The sequence below is a fragment of the Rhineura floridana genome, chromosome 9, assembly GCF_030035675.1.
Source record: "Rhineura floridana isolate rRhiFlo1 chromosome 9, rRhiFlo1.hap2, whole genome shotgun sequence".
NCBI classification, from domain to species: Eukaryota; Metazoa; Chordata; class Lepidosauria; order Squamata; family Rhineuridae; genus Rhineura; species Rhineura floridana.
Genome location: NC_084488.1, coordinates 66,635,533 through 66,651,902, shown reverse-complemented (window position 1 = coordinate 66,651,902; position 16,370 = coordinate 66,635,533). Strand labels below are relative to the sequence as shown.

At 42.1% G+C, this 16,370-nt stretch overlaps 1 protein-coding gene across 3 annotated transcripts in view; it reads right to left on the bottom strand.

The window, feature by feature from the left end:
* Nucleotides 1–16,370, bottom strand: part of ZNF827 (zinc finger protein 827) — a 175,826-nt gene that overhangs the window by 124,617 nt on the left and 34,839 nt on the right. For all 3 annotated transcript variants that reach the window (XM_061584772.1, XM_061584773.1, XM_061584774.1), the window contains exon 2: nt 4,448–5,458. In XM_061584772.1, coding sequence (XP_061440756.1) covers nt 4,448–5,458 — 1,011 coding nt within the window. The remainder of the gene's footprint in view (nt 1–4,447; nt 5,459–16,370) is intronic.

Genomic DNA, 16,370 nt, shown 5'->3' with positions numbered 1-16,370 from the left:
CTGTGAGTTTGACATAGCACTAGACCAGGACTCCTTGGAGGCAGAGCTCTTTAGCAACTCTGCTGCAAAGAGGAGATGGATCCCTGGTATGCCCCATATGGGTTTGTCTGCACCAAAACCCATCTCCCCTCCCCCAAGGAGACACTCTTACCACCAGACTCTGATGGCAGGTCCAAAGACAACTCAGAGGATCAAGAGAACCCTTCGGAGGCATCCTCACAGCAAAAAACCCTCATTAACCTGAAGAAGCCAGCAACTGCAGAAAACGGCATTGGCCTTATAAATTGCCATGAGGCAGTGCTCAGGAGGTGACTACCTATCCCTGAAATAAAACTCAACCAGTTGCTCTAGGGTGCTGCTGAGACAACTTGGGTGCTTGGCCTCAGCTGCAGGACCATGATTTGTGATCCTGAAAGCACAGGTTGATCTCCCTCAAAGGTGCTGACCCTTGCCTTAACATTCTGGCTGGATAACCAGGAATTTCTGGTCTCAGGGGAGGAGAGGTGGGCTCCAGTGCAGACAAACCTACAAGAGACAGACTCCTCCTTGATGGTGAGCATCCTCATGACAGAATTATAATCCCATTATGCCTATTTACAACAATAGATTGGTAACATAGGGTGGCATGGATGTAGCTGCCTTTGGCATTGTTGAAAGCATCTTTAGGTTACAGTGCAAGTCAACTCTACAACTGTTTCTGGATCGAGATAACCTGGCCACTATCAGCCATGAGCTGGTAACCTCCATATTGAATTACAGCAATATGCTCTATGTAGGATTGCCTGGAGGACAACGTGGAAGCTGCAGCTAGTGCAAAATGCTTGCCTGGTCGTTGGGGTGGAATATCACCATCATATTACACCACTCTTGAAATAATTGCACTGACTGCCAATAAGATACTGCACTAGATTCAAGGTGTTGGTATTGGTGTACAAACCCTTATACATCTTGGGACTAGGATACCTAAAAGAGAGCCAGTGCAGCGTAGTGGTTAGAGTGGTTGATCAGGACCTGAGAGACCAGGGTTTGAATTCCCACCTAGCCATGCTATTTCAGAAGTATAGTTTCTATATGGCACTGGCTAGCTTCATCTTGAGTACTGCGTCCAGTTCTGGACACCGCACTTTAAGAGGTTGTAGACGAACTGGAACAGGTTCAGAGGAGCGCAACAAGGATGATCAAGAGACTGGAAACAAAGCCCTATGAGGAGAGACTGAAAGAACTGGGCATGTTTAGCCTTGAGAAGACTTAGGGGAGATATGATAGCACTCTTCAAATACTTGAAAGGCTGTGACAGAGGAGGGCCAGGATCTTTTATTGATCGTCCCAGAGTGCAGGATGCGGAATAATGGGCTCAATTTATAGGAAGTCAGATTTTGGCTGAATATCAGGAAAAACTCCCTTACTGTTAGAGCAGAATGACAATACGCCCAATTACCTAGGGAGGTGGTGGGCTCTCCAACACTGGAGGCATTCAAGAGGCATCTGGACAGCCACCTCTTGGGTATGCTTTGATTTGGATTCCTGCATTGAACAGGGTGTTGGACTCAATGGCCTTATAGGCCTCTTCCAACTCTACTGTTCTATGAGTCTATGTATGCTACCTTGAACTCCTTGCAGAAAAGGTGGGATCTAAATGCAAACAACAACAACAATAATTCCCAAACAACAACAACAATAATACCCAACTGATCCCTTTGTTCATCAGGAGAGGGTATCCTGCATATACCATCCTATGAGGAATTCCAATCCATATGATGTCAGAATTGGTTATTTAGCGTGGCAGCACCTACCCTTTTGAACTCCCTCCCATTATATATCAGACAGGCATCTTCTCTATTGTCTTTCTGGTGCCTGCTGAAGACCTTTATGCCAGTTGTTATGTGTACTAGATTTGAATTGATTTTATGTATGTGCTGTGATTGTTTTAAATAGAACTTTTACATATATAATTGTTTTAACTGTTTGTATATATGCAACTGTTCTGTACATTTTTCATTATATCTTAAATCACCTCGGGATGCCTCATGGGAAGTGGTTCATAAATGAAATAAGTATTAACCTCCATTATTCTCCTTTTCTACTAATTTCTGTGCTATGCAGCACTGTTATGTGCTGCCCCTGTGCCATATCTGGCAATTCTGGTGGTTCAATAGTTACCCATGTTCTGTATTTGATTCAATATCCATCCCATGGACCTGGAAGCAGAGGGAGAGGAAGTGTGAGTCACTCATGCTTCCTCTCTTGCTGCTGCTATTTCAAGATGTGCAATGCAGCCCTCAGACTATAAATGCTAGTGGTGGTGAAAAGAAGCTAATTCTTCATCTAACAAATAACAGAGTAGCCACTCTTTACCTAACCATACAGTATATGAGAAATGCTGCCAATATAATCTTTGAGGGAGATAACATTTATCTTATTGGCAACTGGACATGCCTCATGCCTATATGAGCAAGTAGTCTATTAAAATAACATACAAAACTTACAAAAATGAAATATATTCTGTTCAGAGTGCCATAAAATTATGGTTATGAAAAGAATCAAGGAATGTATGAGATTTATTTTCATAGCAAATATATATCAGCTTCTATACTCAGCTCAGTTTCTTACAGTTTTCTCCTGCCCAAAAGATGTTATAACGGTGACCTCTTTCTACAAGCAGTACAACTTTGCAGCAGAGACAAACACTGCAGAAGCACCATGTGCTTCAAAACCAGCCCTCTCAAGGAACTCACACTGGGTGCTACTGGACACAGAAAGTGCATCCTTTGCCTCTCCAAAGTCCATTGGAATGAAGCCTTACCCTTTCAAAGGATAAGCTATTGTATATGTATAGATACCAATTTGGAAATTGTTGCTTTCATTTAAATAGAAATATAATGCATCTCCCCATAATGGGGAAGACTGTGTGGTCTCGTGATCTGTGTGCCTGCTCAGTTTGTTGTCCAGGTTCTAACTGGTAGGCAATGTTAAGGCCCCTGATCCCCATTCTTATGGTTATTTATCTTTAAACTGGCCTTGGACTAGACAACCCTTCAAACAGAGGGTGCCTTCAAAAGAAGACTGTCCTGTCCTCCTACAGTCCTTCAGAGACCCATAGAACTCATTGCCATCATAGAGACAATCTGGGAACGATATGTCAGCTGCTCTGAACCTCTCAGAGCTAAAACTGAGGTAAACATGTATAAATTAAATTAAGGACTCACACCTTGAATTGGGACATTTTACTGAGTGGGGCTAGCCCTGGAAAGTGGAGGATGTGAGCTGGAGGAAGGACATTTGTGAATTATAAAATATGTTCACACTTTATAGAAAACCTTTATAAAAAGTAACTGTCAATACAGGAGACTGTGGCAGGGCCGGTTCTAAAGGGCGGCCAGGTGGGGCACTGGCCCAACAGCCCCTGGAGCTACAGGGGGGCCCTCTGCTCCCCTTCCACGATCCATGGGCCCCCAAGGCCCCCCCACCTGTCTGCTGTCTTTTACCATTTCCCTTAACGAAGATGGTGGCCATGGTTTCCCTAAGGTACTGAAGCCCCTGCCGCCATCATCCCCTTAGAGAAACCGCGACCCCCATCTTTGTTAAGGGCAATGGTAAAAGACAGGAGACAGGTAGGTGGGGGCGTGGGGGGCCATGTGCGTGCATGCGTGCATGCTCGTGTGTGTGCACACACATGCCGGGGGCCCAGGGCAAGCTGATGCCCAAGGGCATGCCTGGAGCCAGCTCTGCAGTGTGGTATAGTGATTGGGGTATTACACCAGGATTTTTTTGAGGTAGGGGCTGGGAAAACGATCCAGCTTCAAAACCCTACTTAGTCAGAAGCTCACGGGCTGGCCCTGGGCCAGTTTTTCACTTGCAGCATAATCTCCATCACAGGGCCATTATGAGGATAAAATGAGTGAGGGGAGAAGCCTGTATCAGAGGAAGGGTGAGATAAAAGAAGTAATAAATAAACACAATGTTCAATGAGGACAAGAATTCTTACAAAGTATATCTGTGACCACCAATAGCACTATTAAAATGTACCCTAATCTAATTTTTAAAAAATTATAACCACACATTGACGAGTAAGTGCTACCTAACAAGAATCCTTTGATCTCCCTCACTACAAAAAAGGTCTTATATGCTAGTATTCTAAACAGAGCTTGGAAAAGTTACTTTTTTGAACTACAACTCCCATCAGCCCCAGCCAGCGTGGCCACTGGATTGGGCTGATGGTAGTTCAAAAAAGTAACTTTTCCAAGCTCTGATTCTAAACTCAGTATGGATAATGTGTTCAGATTACAGAAAGAACTGTACTAAACACCAGCTTCCTCTCAAATGCAGGGGAGGAGGTCTGGACTAATATGATATTTTGCTTCATTGTGTTTCGTTACTGTATTGAAACAATTCAGAGCTGAAGATGGGCAAAGATGCTCAAACTCTATAGCAAAATGACAGCCCATACCTGGATTAGTGGTTTTAGAAGCTCTTCCTTTAGGGGCCGGGAGTAACAATAATTCCAAAGACTGTGGTGGAGTTACTTTCTCTTGCTTCATGTCTGAAAGCTGCAGGGGATCCTCTGCAACCAGCGATTTTTTCTTCTCAGCCAAAAGACTGCCTGCAGCTCTTGCAGCAACCTCCTTGAGAAGGGCTGCCGAAGAAGTCATTGAGGCGAGAGAAAGGAAAGAGCTAGCTGGCGGTGGGTGGTCCTGCCCAGGAGTCATGCTTCTTTCACTGACTTTCTTTGATAGTGCAGCTAAGGTGGAGCTTGCAGACTGAGAACTAAATGGCGAAGAAAAGGTTTCAAACCTTATGGGATCTTCAGTTCGAGAAAGTGACTTGTCCTGAAGGACTGCATTGGCTGCTGCTTTCAGTTTTAGGATTGCTGAGTCTGGGGACAAACCACAAGGTGGTGCCGAGCTAGGCAGCCACTTGCCTTGATTCCATATAAACCGGTTGTTTGCGCCATATTGATCACTGTGTTCCTGTTTTTCAGCCAGCTTTCTAGCAAGGACACTTAGCTGCTGGGCATGATGTGTAGGTGGAGAAAAGGAGACATTTGAGCCAAGATTTACAGGGGACTCAACCCTGCCGTTAACTGCAATACTAGTGTCTAGCTTGAGAGAACCAGCCTCCAACAGACGTCTCAGATTACTACTAAGTGGTTTATTTGGGCTAGGAGTGTCATCTTCACATACAGAAGACACAACAGGGGAAAGGTGTTCTTTATTCTGCAATACGTCCCTTAGAGCCTCGTTCTCAACAGCTGCCAGCTCCAGGGTGTTGCTGCTAGGAGTTGCACTCCCCAGGGATGTGTCTGGAGATGTGGACTGTTCTTGGATCCTATCCTCAAAGGATAATTTGAAGTTCTCCTGGACTTCTCCATAAGATGCTTCTGATGGTGTTTCTGAAGAGTTTCCATACCAGTGCTCTTCCTCACTAAGCTCACCTTCAGCTTCTTCCTGTCTGGTACCATCTGTGAAGAACCAAAAGGAATCACTTTCATTTCAAATTCTGTCCAGCTTATGAATATCTGTGAGGTCAATGGACTCAAGTATGTCATATTAAGTTAATAACAATATTCTCAATAAATGTTAGCTTGGCATAACTTTGGAAAGAATAAAAAAAGATACAGTGAATTGGTGACACCTACTATGTGGAATGGCCTCCCCTGTACCAGCTGTGATACGTTCAGCATATGTTACAAATATATTTATTCACCTGATCATTAATACTGATTTGGCACATACCGCCACCTACAGTGTATTGTATTTCTGTACCTGTATTTTATATTGTTTTTATTGTTTTATATTGTTTTTTACTATTTTTGCACACTGCTTTGGATATTATAGGACGGGAAAATTGCAGCGTATGATATAGGAACAAGCAGAGTATGTAGGGCATTGATATAACCATTTACAAATAAGGACAAACAAATGTATTTGAAATATATGACCATCACAGCTGGCCATTTACTTGGTGATATTATTTAAATTAGTAAAGCAAAAGGTAGATATTGAAAGTACAACATGTTATGTTACCTATGAAGGCATGAATGAATATATGCACGTTTTGAAAGGTCATGAGGTATGAAAATTACTCATATGAAAATAGCTGCCTTCAGTAATAGGCTCCAGAGAGCCACACATGCACTGTGTTCTGTATGCCCAGCAGAACCTTTCTGCCCACCACCTTCCTACCAGGGCCAGCCCTATCATTAGACAGAATGAGGTAGCCACTTCAGGTGGCAGATGCTGGGTGAAGAAAAGGGCAGCAAGGTGCTGGAGTACAGAACTGGGTGTGCCACCTGGCCTGTCCGACTACATCCCCTAAGCTAGTCTCTTCCATTGACAGCACTGAAGAAACATTCAACTGCCCATCCAAGTGGCTTCTATACACAGAATAAGGAGGGTGGGTCTCCATCTTGTCCTTCATCTTAGGCACCAAAGTATCTTCAAAGAAATAGCTCCAGAAGACCAGGGGAATCTTCCAGTGGAGTATTCAGTGTTGAACAAGGGAATGCTCACCCATGCATATATGGAAGTGAATTACTTAAATGTAGACATGACACATATAAGTAATTCACTTCCATATATGCATGGGTGTATATGTAGACATGACACCCTCCTCTAGGATGCATGCCTTAACGTGGTGAGGGGGTTTGAGAGTGTCGAAGAAGGTGAGAGCAATGCCGTCAGGACTCTAGACCAAGAGGCTAGGCTCCTAGCAGGGTCACCAAAGGCTGAATGGTCAAAACTTAAACACCAGACTAATATGAATCCAAACTCAGAGGAAGGCAATGGTAAACCACCTCTGAATACTTCTTACCACAAAAACCCTATGAACAGGGTATCCAAAATGCAACATGAGATAGTGTTGGAAGATGAGACCCCCAGATCAGATGGCACTCAGTGAGCTACTGGGGAAGAACAATGGACAAGCACGAGTAGTGCTATGACTGACGTAACGGGGTCAAAGCAGAAAGGAAGCACGGAGGCTGATGTGCACAGATGTGAAAGGAGAGTCTGGAGTTGTACAATGTACACAATAGGAACATGGAATGTGAGAAGCATGAACCAGGGAAAGTTAGAAATTGTCAAGCAAGAAATGGAACACATCAACATTACAATACTTGGCATGAGTGAATTAAAATGGACGGGGAATGGGACATTTTCAATCAGGCAACTACAAAATACTTTATGCAGGAAATAAGAAATTAAGAAGAAATGGGGTTGCTTTAATAGTGAGAAGTGATATAGCAAAAGCAATTAGAAGCTGCAACGCAAGGTCTGAGAGAGTGATATCAATGAGATTAAAATGGGAAACCTATTAACATAACCACCATCCAAGTCTACGCTCCAAAGGCAAACACAGACGAAGAGGAATTGCAGAGATTTTATGCAGACATACAGGAAGAAATTGATCACACACCAAAGCAAGATGTTCTGATGATCTTGGGGGACTGGAATGCAAAAGAAGGGAACAGAGAAGAACTATGAATTGTGGGGAAATGGAGCTTAGGAGATAGAAATGAAGCAGGAGAAAGACTTACTGAATTCTGTGAAGCCAATAATTTGTTTCTTACAAACACATGTTTTGAGCAACCGAAAAGACAACTGTACACATGGACATCACCAAATAGTCAATATAGGAATTGAATTGATTACGTAATTGGTAGCAGAAGTTAGAGAAGTTCACTACTTTCTGCAAAAAGAAGGCCAGGACCAGACTGGAGCAAACAAGACCAGACAGATCATGAAATGGTAATACTGAAACTCAGAGTAAAGCTAAAGAAGAAGAACAAAGCAATCATAATGCCAAAATACAATTTAAATAACAACCCAGAAGAATATAAAGATCAAATAAGGAACAGATTTGAGGCTTTAAACTTAGGGCTCATCCAGACGACTGCAAAATGTGTGACACGCCCACTATGTGTGTTCATTATTTTTCGGTCGTCCAATGACGTCTCACGCTGTTACGCATTTTCGCGAGTTAAATCCGCTCCTTGCAATACCGGCAAAAATGCGATTTGCTGTTTAAAATCGGGAATCATCCGCTGTGCCTTCAGGAGTTAGGATGCAATAACACGGACTTTACAGCTGATGGGCGGTTCTTGGGCGTTTCCCCTTGCCCCTTCTCCTCATTCCAGCCAATCACGTATCTGCACTTTTGCGCATGTGCAAGAATAAGCCTGGGAAAATTGAACCAATCATCGCAATGGTGGGGTGTTGAGGGGGGTCTGCAACTACTGCCCAGATGCATTTTATTTTTTGCCAGCCTGCAAACTGGGCGGCCGCTCTGAGTGAGATCTGCAATGCACAGCAAGCAAGAAAGGGGGGATGGTCGGTTTCAGCCTGCCTCCGAAAGCTTTGTCAATTTCAAAAGCATACATTCCTTGAAGTGTAATATTGCAAATACAGGCTTTTGGTGGGTTTCAAGCCTGCTTGGAAAGCTTTGTCAATTTCATTCTCTGTGGGAAGGAAAGGGAGAAGAGGGGGTGACACGTTTCTTGCTTTTTTGGAGAAATAAGTGCAATTGCCAGCATGTGTATCTCCTTAAATATCAATAAAAGCAAAAAAGCATACATTCGTTAGGGGCTTCTGGTCGGTTTCAAGCCTGCTCCTGAAAGCTTTGTCAATTTCATTCTCCCTGAGAAGGCAGGCGTGAAACCGACCAGCAGCCTTTCCTTCCCAGGCGAGAACTCCTTTACAGCCATATTGTGCTTCGTTGCAAAGGGGGAGAGGAGCATACGTAATTTTTTTGCTGACCAATTGGTTGATAGGGGGAGGTTTTAGAGGCGGAGCTTGGAAAAAGCGAAAAGAATGTAGGAGTCTTACCGCTGTGTGTGCGGGTGCAAAAAGCGTTTTTTTAAATTGGAAAAGAGCAAACTAAAAGGCAAAGTGAGGACTATCAGATGACAAACCAAATATGGAAACCGTGGATTATCCCACTCTGTTTTGATAAGCCCTTAGTTGATAGAGGACCAGAAGAACTATGGACTGAAGTCAGAGACATTATCAGGGAAGAATGCAAAAAAGACAATACCTCTAGTTAAAAAGAGAGAAAGACCTCAATGGATGACTGATGAAACTATTAATTGGTTAAAGAAAGAAGGAAAGAAAAAGAAAAAGGACATAGAAGCACAGTCAGAACCCTAAATGCAACAATACAGCGACTAGTATGTAGAGACAAAGAGAACTATTACAATAGTTATTGTATAGAAATAGAAGAGGACAACAAAAAAGGTAGAATAAGAGCCCTATTCCAAAAGGTTAGAGAAATTAAAGGGAAATTTAAACCAAGAGTAGGGATGTTGAATAATCAATAGGGTAATACACTGACTGACTGAGATGAAATAAAAGGAAGATGGAAGCAATATACTGAAGAATTCAATAAAATATATGCAAGGATGACAGATTCATTCATGGATGATGAAGAACCAGAAATTTTAGAATGCGAGGTGAAAGCTGCTCTTAAAATACTTGGAAGAAACAAATCACTATGAACAGATGGCATATCAATAGAGTTGCTACAAGCTACTGAGACTGAATCTGTCCAAATTCTGACAAAAATTTGTCAACGACTATGGAAAACTAAACAATGGTCCACAGACTGGAAGTGTTCAAAATACATCCCAATTCCAAACAAAGGGGATCCCAGGGAATGCAGTAATTATTGAACTATTGCCTCAATACCCCATGCAAGTAAAGTAATGCTCAAGATTCTACTACAACAAAGGCTCTTACCATATATGGAGCGAGAAATGCCAGATGTCCAAGTTGGATTTAGAAAAGGAAGAGGTACCAGAGATCATATTGCAAACATAAGTTGGATAACGGAACGGAACAAGGACTTTCAGAAGAAAACTACCCTGTGCTTTATAGATTACAGCAAAGCCTTTGATTGTGTAGATCATGAAAAACTATGGAATGCTTTAAAAGAAATGGGGGTGCCACAGCATCTGATTGTCCTGATGCACAACCTATACTCTTGACAAAAGGCTACTGTAAGGACAGAATATGGAGAAACCGATTGGTTCCCCGTCAGAAAGGGTGTGAGACAGGGGTACATTTTATCACCCTATTTGTTTAATCTGTATGCAGAACATATCATACGGAAAGCAAGATTGGACCAAGATGAAGGAGGTGTGAAAATTGGAGGGAGAAATATCAATAATTTAAGATATGCAGACAATACCATACTACTAGCAGAAACCAGTAATAATTTGAAACGAATGCTGATGAAAGTTAAAGAGGAAAGCACAAAAGCAGGACTACAGCTGAATGTCAAAAAGACTAAAGTAATGACAACAGAAGATTTATGTAACTTCAAAGTTGACAATGAGAACATTGAACTTGTCAAGGATTATCAATACCTTGACACAGTCATTAACCAAAATGGAGACAATAGTCAAGAAATCAGAAGAAGGCTAGGACTGGGGAGGGCAGCTGTGAGAGAACTAGAAAAGGTCCTCAAATGCAAAGATGTATCACTGAACACTAAAGTCAGGATCATTCAGACCATGGTATTCCCAATCTCTATGTACAGATGTGAAAGTTGGACAGTGAAAAATGTGGATAAGAGAAAAATCAACTCATTTGAAATGTGGTGCTGGAGGAGACCTTTGCACATACCATGGACTGCGAAAAAGACAAATAATTGGGTGTTAGAACAAATTAAACCAGAACTACCATTAAAAGCTAAAATGATGAAACGGAGGTTTTCATACTTTGGACACATAATGAGAAGACATGATTCACTAGAAAAGACAATAATGCTGGGGAAAACAGAAGGGAGTAGAAAAAGAGGAAGGCCCAACAAGAGATGGATTGATTCCGTAAAGGAAGCCACAGACCTGAACTTACAAGATCTGAATAGGGTGGTTTACAACAGATGCTATTGGAGGTCGCTGATTCATAGGGTCGCCATAAGTCAAGATCGACTTGAAGGCATATAACAATAACAAAAACATGACACAAGCATTTTTGGACCCCACCCAGAAATTTTATGTAGCTCAATTCTACATAATGCTACTTAACTGCAAAATATTAATATTTATGGCTATGTGATTATTTTTCAATATATATTACGTCAACGCTGTAAGAAAATGGATTGATCTCTTCATACCGTACCCCATATAAAATAAAAAACCGCCAGTCAGTTCTTCCTTGGAAGAGAGAAAGAATAGCTCTTTCATAAGATTGTAGTCTAAAGGGGGGGAAAGGTAAAATGAAGAGCACTTCCAATAGAACTGTCATTTTTCAATTGAAAATTGTTTGCTTCCTTAACCACATTCTCTCATCACTTGGCAGTTGTAACGTATCTTCTCTCTCTTGAGAAATGACTGGCAGTGTTTAAAGGGCAGTGACCCTGGATTGCTCTTGTTCACAATAGGCACTCAGAGAGACACAGATATGACCAAATACTTTTTTGTGCATCAATTTGGCCAATCAAAATGTAGTAAGGAACAATGGCAACATTAAAATTAAAGAGATGCTATCTGTTCTCACCAGATGTCTTTAATACTATTATTGCTTTAAGAAGTTAACATCCCATTGCATAAAAATACCATATTATAATAAAAATACCATATTATAAACAAAATACCATATTATAATGAGTCACCAAAAATGTTTGGGGGGGGTAATCACATGGATGTTGGGATTGTACAGTAAATAAAGTGGTTAAAAATGACTCTAGTAAAATAGATGAGCAAATTTCCATGTATTTGGAGAGAGATACAGGCATATAAAATCATTCCTTGAGTCCACGGGTTGTAGCCATCTACTCAAAGTAGACCCATTGAAATGAATGAACCTAAATTTCAATGGGTTTGCTCTGAGTATGTCTCGCATTGGATACAACCCCATATCTGCTTCCACCACAAATACGAAATATCAGACAATAACTGAATCAATGTATAAGCACCAGGACAGTGCACTTTTGTTTTTCACACAGAGAAAAAGTGAAACTTTAAAAAATAAGCAATGTGCCCCATTTAAACATCTGTCGAATAGTAATTTAAATGCTATGAGAGATTCATTGAAATGCTGGGGCAGGGCGGGAGACTTTGGGTTCAAGAAATATAATTTCTAACGCTAATCTGGGGTTTGTATCCAACTAAATTATATTCAGAATAGACCCACTGAAAGTAATGGACCTAAGTTAATCATGTCCATTATTGTCAATGAGTCTACTCAGCCTAGGATTAATTCACTAATAGGCAAAAAAATTCCTTGTGGTTTAAGAATGTATGTATAGCCCACAGATATTTCTATCAAACTTTTACAAGCAGGGAAATTGGGCAGCTATAGTGAATGCACCAGGGGAGCAGGTGACCTGACCTCCTCTCTGAGATATTTTACTGCCCTACAAATTTATAAAAATGCAAACACAATTTGTCTTTGTCTTTCACAGTCCAATCCACTTCCTGTGTAGGATAGTTGAATCTGACCACAGGGAAGGGGAGAAGGGGTGAGGGCTGGAGGGGGGAGGGCTGGAGTGGGCAGGGGAGGAAGAGGAGGAAGGGAGGAGGAGCGGAGGAAGGGTGGGGTAGGGAAAAAGGTGGAGGGGAGGAGACTGAGTAGGTGGGCACTGGGCAGATGGAAAGCCCCTTTCTTTTCCTTTCCTTAGGGAAAACATTGTTAACAGTATTACTATTTTTTGGGTTTCCCCCCACCTTTTTATTCTACAGCAGACACATGTAGTCTCCCACCCAAATTTAAACCAAAGCTGTCCCTGGCCACATCTACACCAGACATTTATTCCACTTTATTTATTTATTCCACTTTAAACAGCCATGGCTTCCCCTGAAGAATCCTGGGAAGTATAATTTGTGAAGGGTGCTAAGAGTTGTTAGGTGATGCCCTATTCCCCTCACAGAGCCATAATCCCTAGAATTCTCTTGGAAGAGGAGCTGACTGTTAAATCAGACTGGCCACTGGAGCTCTGTTAGGGGAATAGGAATCTCCAAACAACTCTCAGCACCCTTTACAAACTACACTTCCCAAGGTTCTTTGGGGGAAGCCATGAATGTTTAAAGTGGAATAAATGTCTGGCATGGGTGCGGCCCTCTGATTAGCCAAGCCAAAGAGCTGTTAGTCTGGCTTTTAGAACACTGATAGTTGGTTCTTATTGAGCATGCCTATGCTATCACAGACTCCAATGTTAATTTGCTTAAATTAATTAAAAACCAGCCATCCTTTTTTTAACTTTTAAAATGCAGAAGATGAATGTCAGAGAATGGGGCGAGGCCAGTAATAGGATTACAGGTACTCTGTGAACATGGCAAAAAGTCCAACAGAGGTCTGGATTTTTTTTACTCATGTTTCAAACTTTAAAGTCTGGATTCTCTCTGAGAGTTTTGTGTATCATCTTGAAAACCTGTAGGGTTGTTACATTTTGTTTTGAAAGGAGGTTATGGGAAGCAGCAGAATGGCATGGGGGGTATTTTCAATTTATCATGGTGGAATGTGAAAAATCCATGCTTGTGGCTGTATAATACTGGATATAGTCCTGGAGCTGGAAGCACCCTGGAGCCAATGGGCATGGATGACAGGTTATCAAGAAGAAAAACTTGGTGGGATGACTCCCATGACTGGAATACAGCAATTGAAGGATACAACTTGTTCAAGAAGAACAGAAGGAATAAAAAGGGAGGTGGAGTTGCGCTATATGTTAAAAATATATATCCCTGCACAGAAATACAGGAAGATGAGCTTGGTGGCTCCACCGAGAGTATCTGGATTAAAATTAATGGGGCAAGTAACAAAAGGAATGTGGTGCTTGGAGTCTACTACGGACCACCCAATCAAGGAGAAGATGAGAATGTAACTTTTGAAAAGCAAATTGCCAATATTTCGAAGAGGCATGATGTAGTCGTAATGGGGGATTTCAATTATCCCGATATCTGTTGGGAGACAAATTCTGCCAAAGAAATTTCTGACTTGTGTTGCAGATAACTTCCTCCTACAGAAAGTGGAGGAAGCAACCAGAGGATCAGCTATCCTGGACTTGATTCTAACCAATAGAGAAGATTTGGTGGATGAAGTGGCAGTTACGGGAACTCTGGGGGAAAGTGACCCACCATGCTTGAATTCTTGATTTTAACAGAAGCAAAAGCTGAGAGTAGCCATACGCACACCCTGGACTTCAGGAAAGCTGATTTTAATAAACTCAGAACAATTGTAAGTACGGTTCCATGGCAAGCAACCCTAATGAGAAAAGGAATCCAAGATGGGTGGGAGTTTCTAAAAAAGGAAATTCTAAAAGTGCAATGGCAAGCAATTCCAACAAGGAAAAAAGGGGGGAAACAGCAGAAGAAGCCAATGTGGCTTCACAAAAAGCTTAGAGATGACCTGAAAACAAAAAAGGACACATACAGGAAGTGGAAAGAAGGCCAGGCCACAAAGGAAGAGTACAGGCAGGTATCACAGAATTGCCGGGATGGTGTCAGGAAGGCTAAAGCTGAGAATGAGCTGAGGCTAGCGAGGGATGCTAAAAGCAACAAAAAAGCTTTCTTCAGGTATGTCCATAGTAAAAGGCAGAGAAAAGAAATGGTGGCACAGCTACTCAATGAGGATGGCAAAATGATAACAGATGACAAAGAAAAGGCAGAAGTGCTCAATTTCTACTTTGGCTCAGTCTTCTCCCAAACAAGGGCCTATGACTCTCCCGGGAAACATGAAGTAGAAGGGTCAGGATTGGACCTTGAGATTGATAGACAAATGGTCAAGGAATACCTAATCACTTTGAATGAGTTCAAATCTGCAGGGCCCGATAAACTGCATCCTAGAGTATTGAAGGAACTGGCTGAAGAACTCTCAGAACCGCTCTCTATTATCCTTGCGAAATCATGGAGGACCGGTTAAGTGCTGGATGACTGGAGGAGAGCTAATGTTGTCCCTATCTTCAAAAAGGGCAAGAAGGAGGAATCAGGGAACTACAGACCAGTCATCCTAACATCAATCCCTGGAAAAATTCTGGAGCAGAATATAAAGCAGTCAATCTGTAAGAACCTTGAAAACAATGCAGTGATTACTAGGAGCCAACATGGATTTATGAAGAACAAATCCTGCCAAACTAATCTCATCTCATTTTTTGATCGGGTAACCTCCCTTGTAGACTGTGGGAATGCTGTGGACATAATATATCTCGACTTCAGCAAAGCTTTTGACAAAGTGCCCCATGATATCCTGATTAGCAAGCTAGCTAAATGTGGGCTGGATGGAACAACTATTAGATGGATCCACAGTTGGCTCCAGAATCGTACTCAAAGAGTGCTTATCAATGGTTCCTTCTCAAACTGGGCGGAAGTAACGAGTGGCGTACCACAGGGCTTGGTTCTGGGCCGAGTGCTCTTTAACATTTTTATTAACGACTTGGGTGAGGAGGTACAAAGCATGCTTATCAAATTTGCAGATGTTACAAAATTGGGGGGCATAGCTAATACCGCAGAAGACAGAAATAAAATTCAAAGGGACCTTGATAGGCTGGAGCATTGGGCTGAAAACAACAGAATGAAATTCAACAGGGATAAATGCAAAGTTCTACACTTAGGAAAAAGAAACCAAATGCACAGTTATAAGATGAGGGATACTTGGCTCAGCAGTATGACATGTGAGAAGGATCTTGGCATTGTTGTTGATCACAAGCTGAATATGAGCCAACAGTGTGATGTGGCTGCAAAAAAGGCAAATGCTATATTAGGCTGCATTAACAGAAGTATAGTTTCCAAATCGCATGAAGTACTAGTTCCCCTCTATTCAGCGCTGGTTAGGCCTCATCTTGAATACTGCATCCAGTTCTGGTCTCTGCACTTCAAGAAGGATGCAGACAAACTGGAACGGGTTCAGAGGAGGGCAACAAGGATGATCAGGGGACTGGAAACAAAGCCCTATGAGGAGAGACTGAAAGAACTGGGCATGTTTAGCTTGGAGAAGAGAAGACTGAGGGGAGATATGATAGCACTCTTCAAGTACATGAAAGGTTATCACATAGAGGAGAGCTGGGATCTCTTCTCGATCGTCCCAGAGTGCAGGACACAGAATAATGGGCTCATCGACTGGACATCAGGAAAAACTTCCTAACTGTTAGAGCCATACGACAATGGAACCAATTACCTACAGAGGTAGTGGGGTCTCCAACACTGGAGGCATTCAAGAGGCAGCTGGACAGTCATCTGTCGGGAATGCTTTGATTTGGATTCCTGCATTGAGCAGGGGGTTGGACTCGATGGCCTTGTAGGCCCCTTCCAACTCTGCTATTCTATGATTCTATGAATGTCCTATTATTGATGAGGACTGGGCAAAGAGGAGTAAGAAAACAAGGCTCAGTAGTAGAGCATATGCTGTACATGCAAAAGGCCCATGAGTCAATCATAGATA